Source organism: Hermetia illucens, chromosome 1, assembly GCF_905115235.1.
Source record: "Hermetia illucens chromosome 1, iHerIll2.2.curated.20191125, whole genome shotgun sequence".
In the NCBI taxonomy this organism is placed as follows: domain Eukaryota; kingdom Metazoa; phylum Arthropoda; class Insecta; order Diptera; family Stratiomyidae; genus Hermetia; species Hermetia illucens.
This window is the reverse complement of record NC_051849.1, coordinates 50,335,055-50,351,531: the sequence shown is the minus strand read 5'-3', so window position 1 is coordinate 50,351,531 and position 16,477 is coordinate 50,335,055. Positions and strand designations below refer to the sequence as shown.

General features: G+C 40.8%; 1 protein-coding gene across 4 annotated transcripts in view; it reads left to right on the top strand.

Moving 5' to 3' along the window:
- The first annotated feature begins 1,416 nt into the window (after window positions 1-1,416).
- The window catches only part of LOC119646574 (stress protein DDR48), a 67,341-nt gene continuing 52,280 nt past the window's right edge, over window positions 1,417-16,477 (top strand). For all 4 annotated transcript variants that reach the window (XM_038047065.1, XM_038047066.1, XM_038047064.1 and 1 more), the window contains exons 1-2: window positions 1,417-1,576; window positions 1,746-1,875. In XM_038047065.1, the coding sequence (XP_037902993.1) occupies window positions 1,858-1,875 (18 nt within the window). In that variant the 5' untranslated portion in view covers window positions 1,417-1,576; window positions 1,746-1,857. The remainder of the gene's footprint in view (window positions 1,577-1,745; window positions 1,876-16,477) is intronic.

The following is a 16,477-nucleotide window of genomic DNA, read 5'->3' as shown; positions in this document are numbered from 1 at the left end:
TTAAATTAAGGTTGGTCAGAGGAGATACTTCTATCTATTATCGAATTTATGAGAATGTGAACCGTGAAGTAAAGAAAGCAATCGTTGCTACCCAAGCAATCTAGTATTGAATAAAGGCTTTTATGGTAAACTAGACTCGCTTAAGGGCTATAGGGGCTCGTATTCACTTGTTGGAAGCTAATAATCGCATAAACAGGCCACCTCGAAATGTGGCAAGCATATTAAAACCGTTTCGTGTATCCAGCAGCACTTATCTATGAAGGACCCTGTGGCGACTTCTCTTCTTTTTGGTCATTATCATTCGTAAGCGGGATATCCAATGCTCAGCGCCCTATACCCTATTATATGCAGATGGTGTTCCAGCGACCTTCCTAGAACAGATCGATTTAAATATCTTGGATCCATGCTATCAGCCAATAATGGATTTGATTATGAAATTATCTGACGTATCAGCGCAACTTGGTGAAATTGCCTTCTAAACCTGACTTTCTTTATGATAGGCTCATAAACGATCATCTGAAATATTTTTATGGTTCCGTATGCTGGCTGATTATAAAAGGCATTGAATGGTGCCTCGTGATAACGCAGACAAAGATGTTGGGTTGGACCAGTGGCGCAACACGCTGAAATCAAGATATTTGCGAACTATATTGTCAAGATTGGTTTCAATATCAAAGTCGAAGAAAAAAGATCAAGAGGCGGCCGCAACAACGATGGATTAATATGCTAGATGGGATTTGAGAACCCCTCGATTCCATCCTGAGTAGGGCTATGACTGAGGTAAATGGCGCCATTCATCACAATGACCTGAACGCGTTTTTCGAACGGGGATGTAAAGGAGAAGATCATATTTCAGAAATGTACCTCAAACAGCGAGCTCCCGGTTTCCGACTTTAGTTTAAAGTTTTATCCATCTTATTTTAACTTTCTAGTTTAGTTGTTTGGATTATAAGCTAGAATGTTACCTCTTTCTAGATTTTCATAGATAACCTACTTTAGGGACCAGTTTCCTTTGCCCAGTGCAAGGTAAAATCGACTAGTTCCTGAAGGACGTTACCAGCGATAATAAAAAGATTTAGCTGAAAGACGAAACATCTTTTACATGCACCCAAATTCTATTTCATTTTCATTCAAACATTTCCAATTGAACAAACTGTACATTTGGTTACTACGATTTTGCAGATGAAATTATTTAATGAAGATAATCATGAAATTGTTGTTGTTACTATTACAATTGTTACTCATGGTGCGATGATGTTAACATTGATAGCGTGCTAATGCCCACAAAAACGCCACAACTTGAAGCAATTTATGATTTTTTTTAAAAGTCATCTCTTTTTTCCGGTAAATATGTAAAATTCGCTTCAATTTGATGAGGTCCGATCCATGAAGCCCTGACTTATTACGATCATTTTATAAATAGTAAGACCACTGGGTGGGAAGCTTCCAGTCTTGATTTTGTTCTCGTCCACGCGAAACAGCCCGGCGAAAAGGTAGAACTCACCTGGCGTGTGCATGTGCGTTTTACTTGTGCCAAGTGATCAAGGTGCATAGAGGCTGCAGACACTTAAAGATAGTAAGAAAAGTATCTTTGATTTGACTTGTGTTTTAAGCCGCGTGCAGTTTTTATATAAAGAAATTTTTGTTGGATTGGTACTTGTTGTGCGCGCATCTTAAACAAGTTTTCGATCGAGATTGCTTTTTATTTGTGCTGAACGATTATAGATTCATTCTCTTGTTTGCAGGCCGGAATTTTAATAAAGAACCCTCTCAAGGACTGCTAGTTTGTAATTATAACTGGTTTAGTTTTTACTTTGGTGGTAAATCGTTTCGTGAGTGAAATTTTTAATATCAAACATGAAGATCCCATTTTTGGTAAGTTTTTGAACGAATACTTGGAATCTTTTGTAATTAATTTGCTTTAAAGATATACACATAATACAAGGTACCTACGGACAGTGATTAAATAGCTAAATTGTGATTAGTTCTATTATTCTAATTTTATTTTGAAAGAGAAATGCATTTTCATCATTAAGGTTGTATTTTCTTGGATAAAATAAACTTAGTTGAAGACCTTTGAAGAAACTATGACATAACTGCGGGTATTATTGATGTGTCTATTTATTAACTAGTGACCTGTGTCAATGCAATAGAATTAATTTCAAAACTTTAACTTTATCTTATATTTTGAAGAATGAAAAGGAAACCGGTAGTTTCCGGCTTCCTCTGTCAACTTTTCATTTTGCTAGCAGAAACTTATTGTTGTAGTCCCAAGCAGGAGCTACAAATCTAACAATATCCTCAGTGGATTAAAATATTGTACGATCCCAACAGCGAATATCAATCAGCAGTAGCATCTAAGGTTGCTCTGTGACAGAATATTTTTTTACAAACGTAGAAAAGCTTTACATCGTTTTGCTAATACTCTTTCATCGACCAGTTGACTAGCCTAGTGCAGTATTTATAATATACTAAGTAGTTTGCTGGAGTTTTAATGCTTCCAGTCCAAATTTCCTCTTCTAATTCGTAACATGGAGTATCGCGGTGTCATTGCAAAGAAGATCTTTTCTTTGAAGGAATAGATTAGATAATTGCTTTCACTAGTCGAGTGTACACAATAGAATCATGTTGCGTGCCTTATAGTTTTTAGGGCTACCGTGGGAAAAAATCATGCCGAAAAATTATGAAAGGAAATCAAATTCTATTATATTTCCCACACGAGCAGAACATGTCCTTTCAGTTTCATTATAGAACAGAGAAAGTATCCTTCTTATTTTGGGGTATAAACTTCTTAGTCGTAAATTTGGTTCCTTGACAATTCGAATAATAACAGAATATTCTTTAACTCGTAGTAAGGCATTCTCAATATGATATATCGGGCAATCAAACTAAAAACCACAAAGCGGGAAACGATATAATTTCGGAAAAAAATGCGCCATTTATAATGTGACTGATATCCGATGTGTGTATGTAGAATGGCTACATCGCCAAAAAGAAATTAAAAGGGAAATCAAAAAGTTGCATTTGAAGGTATAATGTGAAAAACAATCTTATTTACATCGATTTGCGAAAGAAACAGGCGCACTGTTTGCAGTTCTCTCACCTCACTGAAAAAATCTACAACCTTATCAAGCCAATTTGCCAATGAATCTCAACCGTGTATACCGCCTACCTCTACAAACGCCGCTCCAATATGAAATTGAACCCTGGCAAGATCGGGGAACTTAGAAAAACTTGTCCCCACCTGGGCAAAATAACCCAGCAAACAGTCCTATCTCAAAACATTACCCCCGCCCCCCAAAAGGTGAAAATCAATGCACCTTGCACATTCGGGACCAAGATTTTGGAACCGAGGTCAGAGAATCAATTCCTCTAATACAAATTTATTTAATTCTTTTATCGCAACTAACCCACAGAAAACTTTGTCACCTATCTTCTCAATCAACCGAATCATCGGGAATACCCATCCACTTTATCACCCCAATCATCGTCACGACATCAATCGTGACGTCTAAAAGCAAGAAATCGGAAGATTCCGGCAAAATCCCATTCGCATTACAGCTTTCAAAAAATGTGCTACCAACGCTTCGACCTTTCTTTACTCAATACGATTGGAAGTATAACTGCTATAATTAAAAAAAGGAAACCCTCTTAATCCCGATTGCTGCAGTCCTATCCTGCCAAGATCTTCGAGCTGGCAATGAAATCTATTATTGATGAACACTACGACTCCAATTGCATACTTCCTAATTTTTAGTTCACTAACCGACCTAAAAACTCATGGATGCGCTTCTTTTCCTTAAGATGGACATTCTTCTTGGAATCAACCTGACGACTCCAGCCATAGCCTACCTTCTGCACCTACGAAAAAATTTTGGCTCTCCATGCAGTAAGGGCTCATTTTTAATATTACTGTAATTCTCAACTTCCATCCCACCTACGCAAGCTAATCAGTAGCTTCCTAGGTAGCAAAAATCCCAAATCGACATCCGGGAGCACGATTCGTCCCCTTCAATATACCCCAAGATTTAGTCCTTTCAGCTACCCTACTTTCCTTGTTCACCGCTGACTTTCGTATACCGAGCCCTAATCCTAATCCTGCCAAAATCCCGCAATGATCCTTTGACCCCTTATACTTGCATCAAAAACATTTCCCTCAGCAAAACTTATCTATTTGGATGAGGTCGGTACTTTGCTCAATGGAAATGATTCATTGATCTCCACAAATGTGAAACAATTGTGTTCGGTGGCAACATGAGAATGACGCCGAAAATGAGGCGGGATACCGACGGCATTTGCCTCAAAGTCCATGATACGTGCATGAAATCACCTATCTAGGGTATTTCCGAGAAACCTATACTTCTCTTCTACTATTCTAGAAAGTGTACATGAATTCTTCCGTTTCAGCAAAAAGATTAACTCTATTTATTTGATAATTCAATGTATGTTATCTGCAGCATCCGCTGAGCATTCTGCTAATGGTCCGCTTTGGCATCACTCAGAGTATTGGAAGACTTAAAGTAAAGTGGAGTCAGCCAACAATTTATTCTACGAAGTGCAACATGGAAATGTGTGGCCTCACTGTAAAAAGGAAGAAGTGATTCAAGTTGGGGGTGGTGTTGTGCTGCAATTTTCGACTTGGATCGGAATCTTGCAGTGAGAAGTCTGTCATAAATCAGCCCCCGAATCTAGAGAGCGTACCTTGCATAGCCATCAGAAACCTAACACTGGATTCACGTTTACTACCACTCGGCGTTCCAGAGTACAAAAGCGCTTTACTACAAGAGTTTTGCAGCCTTACTTCGCTTAAGCTCAGAATGCCCAGCTTATATGGTTGTAATTCCCACTCGACTTAGAGAAAGCGAACATTCTGAGAACCTTCGCTACCGTTGTCGTGAAGCGAATGCAAATTCTAGGAACCAATCATACTTCTTATTCGATAGTCAAAGATCCTAGCTGTGAGGTCAGTCCCTATTTGAGGCGTTATTGAGGTTTCGGTGGCAGTAAAGCTTCAAATTTGCAGGTGGTTAGCCCACAAATTTCTATCCTTTTTAGTCACCCCTTGTGATAAGCAGGGAAAACTTTGAGTGTATTCTTAAACCTCAACTTTCAGAGCATTATTAGGTAATCCCTTAAAATCGCAAGAGGTAGCCCGGCACGTGAAATTCACTAGAGTGACTAGCATGTTTGTCCATGTTATGGAATTAAAAGCGTTTTTGAGATCAGTGGTTATGGCGACCATATCCGCGGGCTCCATGATCCACCCCGGATCTTTTTGCACTAAAACTGGGCTGCGTTGGGATAAGTCCACGGCATCACGTATTGCTTCAGTGAGTTTAGTCCTGATCAGCTTTTGGTGCACTTTCCCAAAACCGACTTAATTTTTGGGCAAATTTATCTTATCTCCTTCAGAATAATTTCAATCTGAAGCAATGCATGTGGGTCAGCATTTCATCCACTCGTCCATGCATTGTTGGTGGGCCGGAAAATGGATGACCTTTAGCTTTCTCGTCGCGTTCTGCTTTCTTAAGTTTTGGCTCATTTTCGAAGCGCTACCCGGTGGATTTTTGACTTGTTTTCACCCGTAGACCCACATCTTTTCGCCAGTAATTATGGGTTTTATGAAGATTAGGATATTATTCGTTTCAGAAATTATGTCCTCAGCAGCTCTTTCGGTGTTGTTTTTCCACAAAATTCACCTTTTTGGGACGAGGCGGAATGTGACACATCTAGTACCCTAAATTTCCACATAAATGTGGTGAGCGGTAACATATGCAATGTCAAGTTCAAAAGCAATCTCCCTTAGGCTGGAATGACGATTTTCGAGCACCATTTCTGTCTGTTTTTTGACGATTTCGTTGGTGTTTGGATGGACCGGCGTCCGAAAGGAGTATTGCGGTATTTCTGGTAAAAAAATTTTAGGAATTAAATCTCAACAGTATTCAGTATTCAGTAAATATCGATATTTCGAGAACAACCTGTTATATTCGTGATATTTGCTGAATAAAAAAATAGTGTTGAGTTCTAATTCCAGAATAATATCATCCTAATAATTGTTTCCGCAAAATCCCGACTTTTCATAACTAAGGTTTACTTTTGTTTATCGCACTGCAGAGTCTTTCTAGCTGGTTGCAGGGCATGTATTTCCCTGGTCGTTTAAGCGTTGTGCCAAATGATGGAGCTTACAACACTTCTTCCGCAGGACGGCAATTTACACCATATACCCATGCATAGGAAAGCCAAGGCTGATATCATCCTGGGAATTGAATCTATGACAGTGGCAGCTGCAGCGCTACCACCCCCCGAGGAATCTTCCACCAAAGCTCTACCTGTTCTGTTCTGTTCTCTGATGAGTCGCCTGATATTTCTATCTTCACGATTTCCCACTTGTGGAAAAGTCTTCCAGAACCCGCCAGCTGACCACAAAGCACACCAGTGGTTTCGACGCGAACGTTACGTCGGGAATGCTTCCATTGGGACCTCGGGGCAGTAGCGTTGACATGGATGCGGGGTTTAAGATTACGAGCCCAGTTTCGCCGCAGTTTCGAGAATTCATTTTCCCATGGAGTGCGGGAGGTGCATGCCTCATTCAAGTGTCCTGGCACTGAAGTCATGCCTAATCAGCATTCACCCTTGAGAGCATCAAGTTTAACATCATCTTATTGTTAAATTCCACAAACGTCCTCCAAACCATGTCTTGTTGAACGCAATTGAGTCTCAAAAAATATCAGAACCTACCAACATTCCTTCCAAGTCAATAAAGGGCGGTTAGAATCGGCTAAACCGAAAATGGAATTCCTAAATTTGCTAAAGTTGGCAAATATTGAGAGGCCTAAACGAAAGCTAGCATTTATTCTCCGCTTGCTAAATTAAACCCACTTTACAACATAAATTTTCTTCACATAGGGGCGAGAGCATCGAATCCTTCACCTCTTTGAATAGCACATCAAAAATCGGTATAAATCACCTGATTCCAATTGAACTAAATCGTTCTAAGCTAATTAATTACCAATTTTGAGAATCGAAAAAATCACTCGCTTCAACCGGAGAAGTTTTAAACCTTGGTCCCAACAAGAACGCTGGAAGACGTTATCCCTGAACACGGAATCCGGATAAATTCCTCTCCTCAGCTTTGGGCAATAATAAGTCGAGTTGCCATGAAGCTGGGTCCTTGTTCCGGTGCTGCTCGCTGGTTAGTACCAGATCAGTTTTTATCTCCATATAGAATGGTTGACCTTTGGAATACGGATTCATCCCTGAAAATCGGATACCGCCCTGAACACGCAGTACATCCAACGCTCTCACAAGTCTCGCCACGGTCACTGCAGAGAACGGAACTCTGCTCGTCATTGCAGGTCTTCGCTTTGTAATCTACTTGTCCACATATGTGGCATGAACATAGTCTAAGCAAATGGAACACTTAGCGAGGACTACCCAAATTTTTACCCAAGCAATTCTGATTTTCTCGTTATAAAGGAATTTCCTCTCGTATTACTCGGCAAGTTCCAAAAAGTGAGTTTTTGACTTCGGGAGTCCATGGAAGTGATATCTATCTGGGGATTGATTATGTCTGGGCATTCACTTTTGACCGCCTCTTCCATATCAGTGCCTTCTGATCGAGATCTCGGATTTTCAAAGGAGAAGTAGCTTCTAGGTTAGAAACCAACGACTTTTCTCCCAGTAGCCTTATGTACCGTTCATATAACATATCCTTATTGTCTTTAGGCTGAATTCACCGCTACCCTTTTGTTTCATGTTTAGTAGGCATTTCTGCTTAACTGTCTTATGGGTTGATCTTACAGTGGACCACACTGATGGAATTCGAAGCGTGTAAAGTTGGCAATCTGGTTTTTTTTCGTCTCCTCACCTTCTCCCTTGGTACTCCACCAGTCGTAGACGGTTTTCTAAGGGCGTTGCGCATTGTCTCCTCTTGTCTTTCTTCGCCTTCGCTTTTTCAGCCCTAGATCTTGGTGAAGTTTCCTTCAGATACGTCTTCCTATTTTCGATTTTTTCCAGTTCGCTGGGCAACGGGCTATCTGCGGTCCTTTCGGCGCTTACGAAGTACTCTCTTGCTGTTCATATTTGGCTATAGAAGGAAATGTGGTTCAGGAGCTTCTCCAGCTCCATCAACCCAGTTAAACTTTTGATTAATTGAGTGACGACAAACTGAAAAATACGAATCCAACACAGACGACACTCACAGCAGTATAGAAGACGTTGCTACCACTTGACTTGAGTAGCATGGACAGTTCTGTCTAGCAACTGTCTATATTAAGCAGTGGTTATGTTTTTGCTTTCATCTTTCTCACGGAAATATTTGAAAATCATAATCGGATCTAAACACGCAACTATTTCTATCATTAAATTCTTTACTGAAGCTATACCAAATAGATAAAATTTGATCTTTTCTTATAGATCCAGAAGGTTAAGAAAATGGAGTCTGATATTCACTAATATCATTTAAAAGGGAAAATCTCCCTACCATCGACTCCTTAATCGTGTTCTCTATGCGCTACCTCTAGTCTGAAGGCAATGTCTTTTCAGCGATGTATTTGTAAAGGAAGCAAATTACTTTCTCCCCTTTAATTAACTTTCTCTGTTGGCTTAGTAAAATGAAGTATTTCCATTTTGGACATCGAAGAAAATGAAGCATAATTATTACTTCGGTAAACAAACCTAGGATTTCTCATTATTTCCAGTGCTTTGAATATCCCTTCCTCCCAAAATTTTAAGCTGCCTATTAACGCAATATCCTTTTATGGAAATCAACTTATTACGCTATATATAGCGAATTCGCTGTAGAATTTTCATCCACAACTACAACGGCATCATCAGAGAGAATTTTCCAAGCAGATTTAATCCCTTTTTTCTCGCATCTATTTGCCATTTATTCCTCTTTTCCATTGAAGGGAATTTTCACTAGTCGCTAGTGGAGTCACTAAATAAAGCATTAAAACGAAAAAAAAAACAGTTTTTACTGACTATCAAATCAGAGCTTGAGTCCTATAAATCAAACGACAATGCCATGAAAAGTCATTCAAACCCGTGACGAACTATTATGCGATTTTCCATTTTATCTTGTTCAGATGTCTGACAGAGTATTAATGCCCCGGAAAGCTATCATCTCGAAATCCAACAAAGAATTATCCTAGTCATAATAAAACATACCCCGCCATGCGCTGGAACACATCGGCGAACTCATTTCAATTTATCAAACGTACCGAAGCGCCATGGATAAACAACAATAATCCTTAATAACCATTGGCCAGCTCCCTGCCAGCAGGCTCTCCTCAATGAAAATACATTTCACTAATCCTGAAATCATCATGAAAACTTCCAATTGGACCATAAATTCAGCGAGAAAAAAACGCTCGTTTATGCATTCAGGCATTAGCAGAAAATCAAAATTTACGACCGAAATTGAATAAAAGCCTATTACAGGTGGCAATGAAGGCATCATTGCGAATATTGGCGAGAGATTTCAGTCATAACAATTCAGATGAAATCATTCCCGGTCCACGGCGTAATTGGAAGATACGAGTATTAGCCAACATGGATGTGTGGCGGCTGATATACAAAAAAAGAAAAAAATCGGCAAGTATCGCCTGCATCAGGTTCCATAAATCCTGCAACTACTGGCATGATTAATGGGAACTTTATACGAGTGAGTGTGGCCAGGATAAACGTCCTGCAGTTCTTTTTTGCCTTTTTCTCGATGTCCTGGAGATTGGAGCTCAAGCGCTGCCCATTATAGATTTTCAGGTCCGTTATCTATAGGTAGACGCTATGGTAATTTGTGTGCTCTGCAAGGAAAATTTATATGTTCCATTAGGCGAGGGGATCCGAAAATAATGTAACGACTGGCTCTTAGTTGAGAATAGAAAAGTAACAGTATTGGAATTGAAATCGTCCGCAATCTAAAATTTGTTCTGCTATTTATCTCGTTTCGTATTTATTTATGGAAAGGTCTGGTAAATCAGCACTTATGAATGGCCTAAATCATTTTCCAGTCGTTACTAGTACCCTATACGATTGTATGATTTTTTTTCCGAGTAGGGTGGGTGAATGCGTTTAAGCACAAAGTGTTGGACTCCCGCAACAGTACGCCGTCAGACTACCAACTAAACACCTCCTTGTCATCAGATAACTAGCCAAGAACGGTTTGACAAATTACTTCGGACTAGCCCTCTCAGCTTAGGGAGCCTTCAACTTAGAGAATTGCTGCAACGGAAGGGAAGAGGAGAAAGGAAGTTCAGGAAACTTCTTGCTTCTTGGTAGACTTAGGGCCCCAAAAATCGGCATTAGCCGACTCAAGGCCGAGACTCCAGCCGTAGTCTTCCGCGCTGCTGCTTTTATTTCGACGAAGAAGCTCATCTTCGAGTCGAGCATTAAACTGCTGGTTTTTACTATAGGCTACTTGCCGATCGATATGGTGTCGCAAGGCCGGAATTTTCATTGTAGCCAACTATTTCGGTTTTTTTTCCAGCGCAGGAATGAAACCATCAGCAGTCATCCATCCGCTTACTAGCCGGGTAGAAACAGCCTTGATTCCTTTCACTTTCTACTCCAATACTAGACAACGAAATTGTCCTCGCCGACTCTTCAACTCAACTTATCGCACTCATCTCCCATCCCCGGTCCAGCTCATCAGCTATCCATTCATCAGCCAGTCCTGGTCCCGCTAATCCTCCATCCAAAATAGATTTTCAGTGGTCTCAATCAGAAGCAACAGGTTAGGCGTGCACCCAATAATGTGCGACCTGGGGGAGTTTATGAGCAAAGTCAATGCTCCCTTTTGACCAATCATGCAATAGCCCAGAATTATATTATTCTATTATTGACAAATTTTTAAAAATATAAATGAGTTTTAGAATTTTAGCTAAAGGTAACAGGTGGTAGGTTTAAATAAATAAATAAAATGATATTATTAATTTTAAAATGTTAAATGGTTGATGTAAGTGAATGTCGGGGTGGGGATTAGGAAATTGTGAGCAGTATATTGAGAAGGCTAAGGGTTACTAAAATGGAAGAAAAGGGACATATCATTACATGCGTTCTCTTTTATTATTGCTTTTGGAAAAGGCATGTAGCAGAGCAAATTTATAGTTGGCACGGCAAGTTGGCACGGATCCTCATTTATCTAATTGACTAGATTCTGCTAGCCGCGAGCTTTGCTTTTATTTATCGTAATGCTTTTTGATGATATATACTCTGCCTCTATGACCCATGCCTTTTTGCGGGCGCGTGAACTAAATCAAAGCCAAACGGTGGATATGACAATCTTTCCATAGGTCGGCAGTTTCTGCCGTCCACCGGTACATAAAAGGCTTGTCACGACTAAAGCCCTTCCAGGGCTTGGGAGTTTCACACGCTGTCACTATCAGGTTCATCACTGAATTTACGACAGTATTAGCTGTAAAACTGGCATCCCCCGAAAGGCCCTCCAGCGCAACTCTGCCTGTTCCAAGAACATTGTCAAATTTCCCGATGTTCACCCTTCCGAAGTTCCACATGCACCGGAACGTTGCTTCGATATTTAAAACTGCGAGCCCGGTTCTAGCGTCATTTCCTGGATCCGTTTCTCTCTGGAATCTAGCTGAGGCATGCCTCCTTCCAGGATCCTAGCCACTTCCTAACAGGATCCGACCCTGTGTACCCGAAACGCGTCATCCAGAGCATCAAGCTGGTGCCGGAAGTCCGTCATCGTCTGATTCGGCGTCAGGTAAATTTTAAAAATCGTTATCCCTAAATACCGATTCCAGACAAAGCCATACTCTTGGCCGTGGGTAAGAACACGAAGAACCCGAACTGTGCTAGTAATTCGTGAGCGGTTGTACTACGGTGCATCTTAATTTGTAGGATGGAGATCGTGCTAGTTACGTCCCAGCACTTTTTAGGTCCACTCAAAAGATTGGACACCACCCCGAACCCGCAGTGTGTGTAAAGCTTTCATCAGACGCGCCATGCTCCCTGCAGAGACTGCAATTTTCGTTTTTATTGCAGGTCTTCGCTTAATGATTTATCTGACCGCATCTGCGGCATATTGTCCTCCTGTTGGGTCAGTTGCAAGTTGCTGACGTATGTCCATCGTCCAGACATCTGTGGCACTTGGTGGCGATTATCGGCATTCGTATCCTGCATACAACCCGTCCAATTTTTATCTTCGCGCTGTTAAGGAGTTTTCCCGTGTATTGATCGAGGATTTCCACCCCAGCGAGTCTTTGGCTTCGAACATTCACAGGAGTGATACCTGTCCGGGCGTTGGTTACTTCTGGACATTCACGATTTATGACTTCCACCACTTCGAACGCCTTCCACTTCGAAAGCCTTCGCCCCTAGTAACCCCTTGACCGCTTCGTAGAACGTATTCTTACAAGTCGTCTTCATCCTAGTTTGACCAGAACTCCGGCACCATTCGTTTTCCGTATGGATGGCACTTCTGCTCCATTGTCTTCGAGCTTCATCTTGTAGCGGATTTCACCGAGGACTTCCGCAAATGTCTTCTCTTCCGTCAGCTCAATGAGCGGAGCCGACCGTCTAGCCCTTCTTCGTTTCCTCGTCTTTTCTGCTATTGGTTTTCGTATTCCTTCCTTTTGTCTTTTGATGGAAAGATATTGAATCATGAACACTTATAAACGTTGGGAATTAGTTTCTTATAATTATTCCATATTGTGGTCTTGATATGGAACATTGTATTTTTAAATCAAATTTGATTTCGGATGCAACCACGAATATCAATTCTCTACTGTAAGCCAGGTAATGAATTGAATACATCCTCATTTTAAGCGCATAGACCGAAGGGTATCACAATAGTCCCTAATAAACCCCATGAAAGACAGTGGGGTGGTGAACTGCATCTCGAAAATGCACTAAATTTTGCACTTAGCCACTAACATTTTTCATAGTGTCAAGCGCTTTAAATGGCATTTCCGTTTTTATATATCACATGTGGAAAAAATTTAGATCGTTTATCCAATTTTAGTATTCTAGGGAATTGAATATGCGATAAGGTCACTGAATGTCATTGCGAGCTCGTAGTTATTTACTCGTATATTGAGTTTGTGGTACATTGATGACATCATGTTATTGATACAGGCACTTGCTTTGGGGGGAATCGATTTCATTTCAAATAAAATTTACACTTCAGGCTGAAAACAAGTTTAAGAATAATAAATAAATCCAACATACATGGTTACCTTCTTGGTTAGGTAGGATAGCTTCTCCTCTCCCTTGTCTAATCCTTCTTATACATAACATCACAATATCTAAAATAAATTTAATCCACTCCTATATTTTGAACTATGAAATATATATTTTTTTTGGTTCTGAAATGAAAATATTTTCCTTTCAAATTAAAATATCTAGGTCAGGGAAAAAATCAAGATCAAGAAGTCTTCGATACTACCTTATGGTTGTAGGGGAGCTTGTAGTAGTTTACAATTAACTTAAGGGTGTTCCAAAACACATGAAGATGGAAGTAATGGATTGTAACTCTCCAAGTGGCGAGGAGTCACAAATTTCGAATCTACTCGCGACTTTGAAAAATCACGTCGTGGCCCCTCACCAGATTCATATTCTCCAACAGAGAAATCTATGGAACACAGGCTCTCCACTTCAGTAGAAAACCTGCACCTAGTGTCTACTTCTTCAATAAAAGAGACTGGAAATCTGACTAGGGCTGGTCTAGTTATCGGTAACACTGTTGCCTAATACTTGCAGAAAACGGGAGCGGGAGGCTCGTTGAAAGGAAACTTCTATCGCAAAGAAGGAAAGACTACAGACTTGTATGTCTGAACCTTCCCTTTCGCCTTTACTAGTAAAAACAGAAGAAAGGGAATTTGGTGATGTGGATGTAACTGGTCTAATTTCGGTATGTGGAAACAGATCCATGCAACCCAAATGCCATGTATCTGGGAAGCCTCCCAGCAGACGGCAATGGAAGGCACTGCAAAAGAAGGCAAAGTTGCTTAGCAATGAGGACATGGGCGTTGCTACACCACCAAGTGTAGCGATATCCAATTGTCCAGAAAAATCACAGGCAAGAAAGCGAAAGTTTCGACGGAAGATGAGGACAAGATGGTGACCCTGGTGATACCCCCACACTCGACGCAACAGATTTTTCAGTTGGCGGTGGTTTTCAAATCAGATTACACTTATAACACACATGTAAAGAGTAGTCAAATTAACTTGAAGCATGCCAAAGCCTCTTTCTATCTAATGACAGGAGGCTGGCAAAGTTGCAGGACTGTCCTTATATATTTTCAGTACAAAAGCCACCGGTTCGTTTCAGCAAAATCTCGAGGCCGTGAACCTGTACCCTGATATCAACATTTTTAGAAGCAACCTTGCTAAGACAATTCTTTTCCCAGGACCTGGTCGCGGTCAACTTACAATATCAAGTTAATGCCAAGAGGAGAAACGTTATAATTATTTTTGCCTACTTACCCTATGATTCTTTGTATCCTTCGCTAACGCAAGAGCTAAGGGATTTGGTAGTGCATGATGAATCAAGTGGCGTTAATAGGTTGTGATGGTTGTGTGATTTGTTGGGGAAGTAGCAAATTGCAATCATAAAGGCAAGAAACTGTTTGATTTGATCACTTCCACTAGTCTGTTAACTGCAAACGCAGGATGCGCACCTACGTTTGCGGAGCCAAAAAGACGTAAAGTAATTGACCCAACCATCTGCACTACAAAGTCATTAGAGTTGATAAGAGCCTGGTGATTGCTAAACGAAGTCTAACTCTCACAATATCGCTACTTAGAATTTTATCTGATTATTGCAGGCGCACAGTCGATAATGCAAAGGTGGAATGCCAGGAAAACGGATTGGACGAAATACAATGAACTTTTGGCAATAAAGTGGAAATTCTTTGGCGATTAAGGACTTCTCTGGCTATAAAAGATGAATTGAAAACTCTGAGTAGCTCACCTTTAGAGTCCTTTGAAGAGGCTTCCCCTATTTTCAGAGTCTAAAACGCTAAAACGGTTCCATTGTGGAACAGAAAACTGCGAAGGCTCAGCGTATATAAGAGGTTCGTGAAACGTACGAAGTGAGGCTGCTCTATAGCATACTGTGAGGAGCTGAAAGGAAAATGGGAGACTTCCAGACTTGTGCAGAGTCCTTGAAAAGGAGGAGTCGGCCAAGCTGGATTCTCTTAGAAAGCCGGGTGCAACTTTCACGAACGCCAGAGTTGAGTCCATTCCGGCTCTCTTGGAATTATACCATCCGAGAGAGCAGGTAGCCGAAGTTCGAGAGGGTTGTAAGGGAAATTTTGACACTGCGAGAGCGGTTTTCACCAATGAAAAGGCGAGACCTGTTATACTATTCTTTGAATACTTCAAAGCATTCAGCGATGCTAAAGATAGATAAAGAGCACTTATATCAGCTTCTAAGAAAGATTGTTCGAGAATGTCTTGCTTTGTGTTAGGTGCCTACCTCTTGGCATAAGGTTAAGGTAGTCTTCAAGTCCAAAGAACTTCAGCCAGGAAGAGAAAGATAGAGCACAATACAGGGTCCGGTTAGTATTTTCTCTTGTGGATACAATAGAAAGCATTTTCGAAATTGATAGAGAGTCGGATATAATTATTTCTTCTATGCTTGGTGGTGGCAGCATTTGCCTGTCGTCTTTAGTAGGCCAGTTGGCGGAACTTCAATTCGTCCGCATTCTGGTTGATAAATGATTCATCGACATACTCAACTTCGCTCAGCTTTCGGGGGTAAAATTGCGCCTGGTGTGGTTGCCCCCTCCACTTCCCGGGTTCACAGGCTTTATTTGGCTTCTTTTTCTGTCGATGAGGACGCTTCTTCCCTCGGCGGAATGATAAATTTCTGCGTGTGGTTGCATTTTTTGAGATTGCTGCCAATGCTTCATCTCCATTTGATAGTTGCGATTATTGTAATTGTTTAGGCACAAGCTGCTTAACGAGGATTCCTCCGAGCTCCGCACCAGCATAATATAATTCACCACGAAGTGAAACTCACCTGCCTGAGTGATTAACCTACCTGTTGGTAACGGGTTGGTAACAGGTTGCAGGTAGAGCAATCGTGGAAGTTTGAGTGGAGAACTAGTTATCAGAAAAAAAAGTTGAAGTGAGTTTTTGAATGAAAAAGTAAATAATATTTCGTAATTATATTTTAGAATTAACAAATGTTTAAAATTGCTTAATGTGTTTAACTATAATTGGTGGCCCCGGACCAATCTGCAGATCCTTAATTTGGGTAATGCACCCACTCTCTTCAAAGTGGTCAGGCGAGAGGTTATCATCACCAGGGTGGCATCTCCTGAGATTGTGGCTCTGGCCGGAGAGTGGAGAGTATCAAACGATATCACACTCTCATATCGATCGATTTCACCTCCCCCCCAACCGCTCCATTTCGGAATTCGTGGAAGACAGATTGGGTGACGTGTAAAATAGTAGTGACGTGTAGAATAGAACATTTACAGACCGGGAGGTATACAGGAAGCGATGAAGA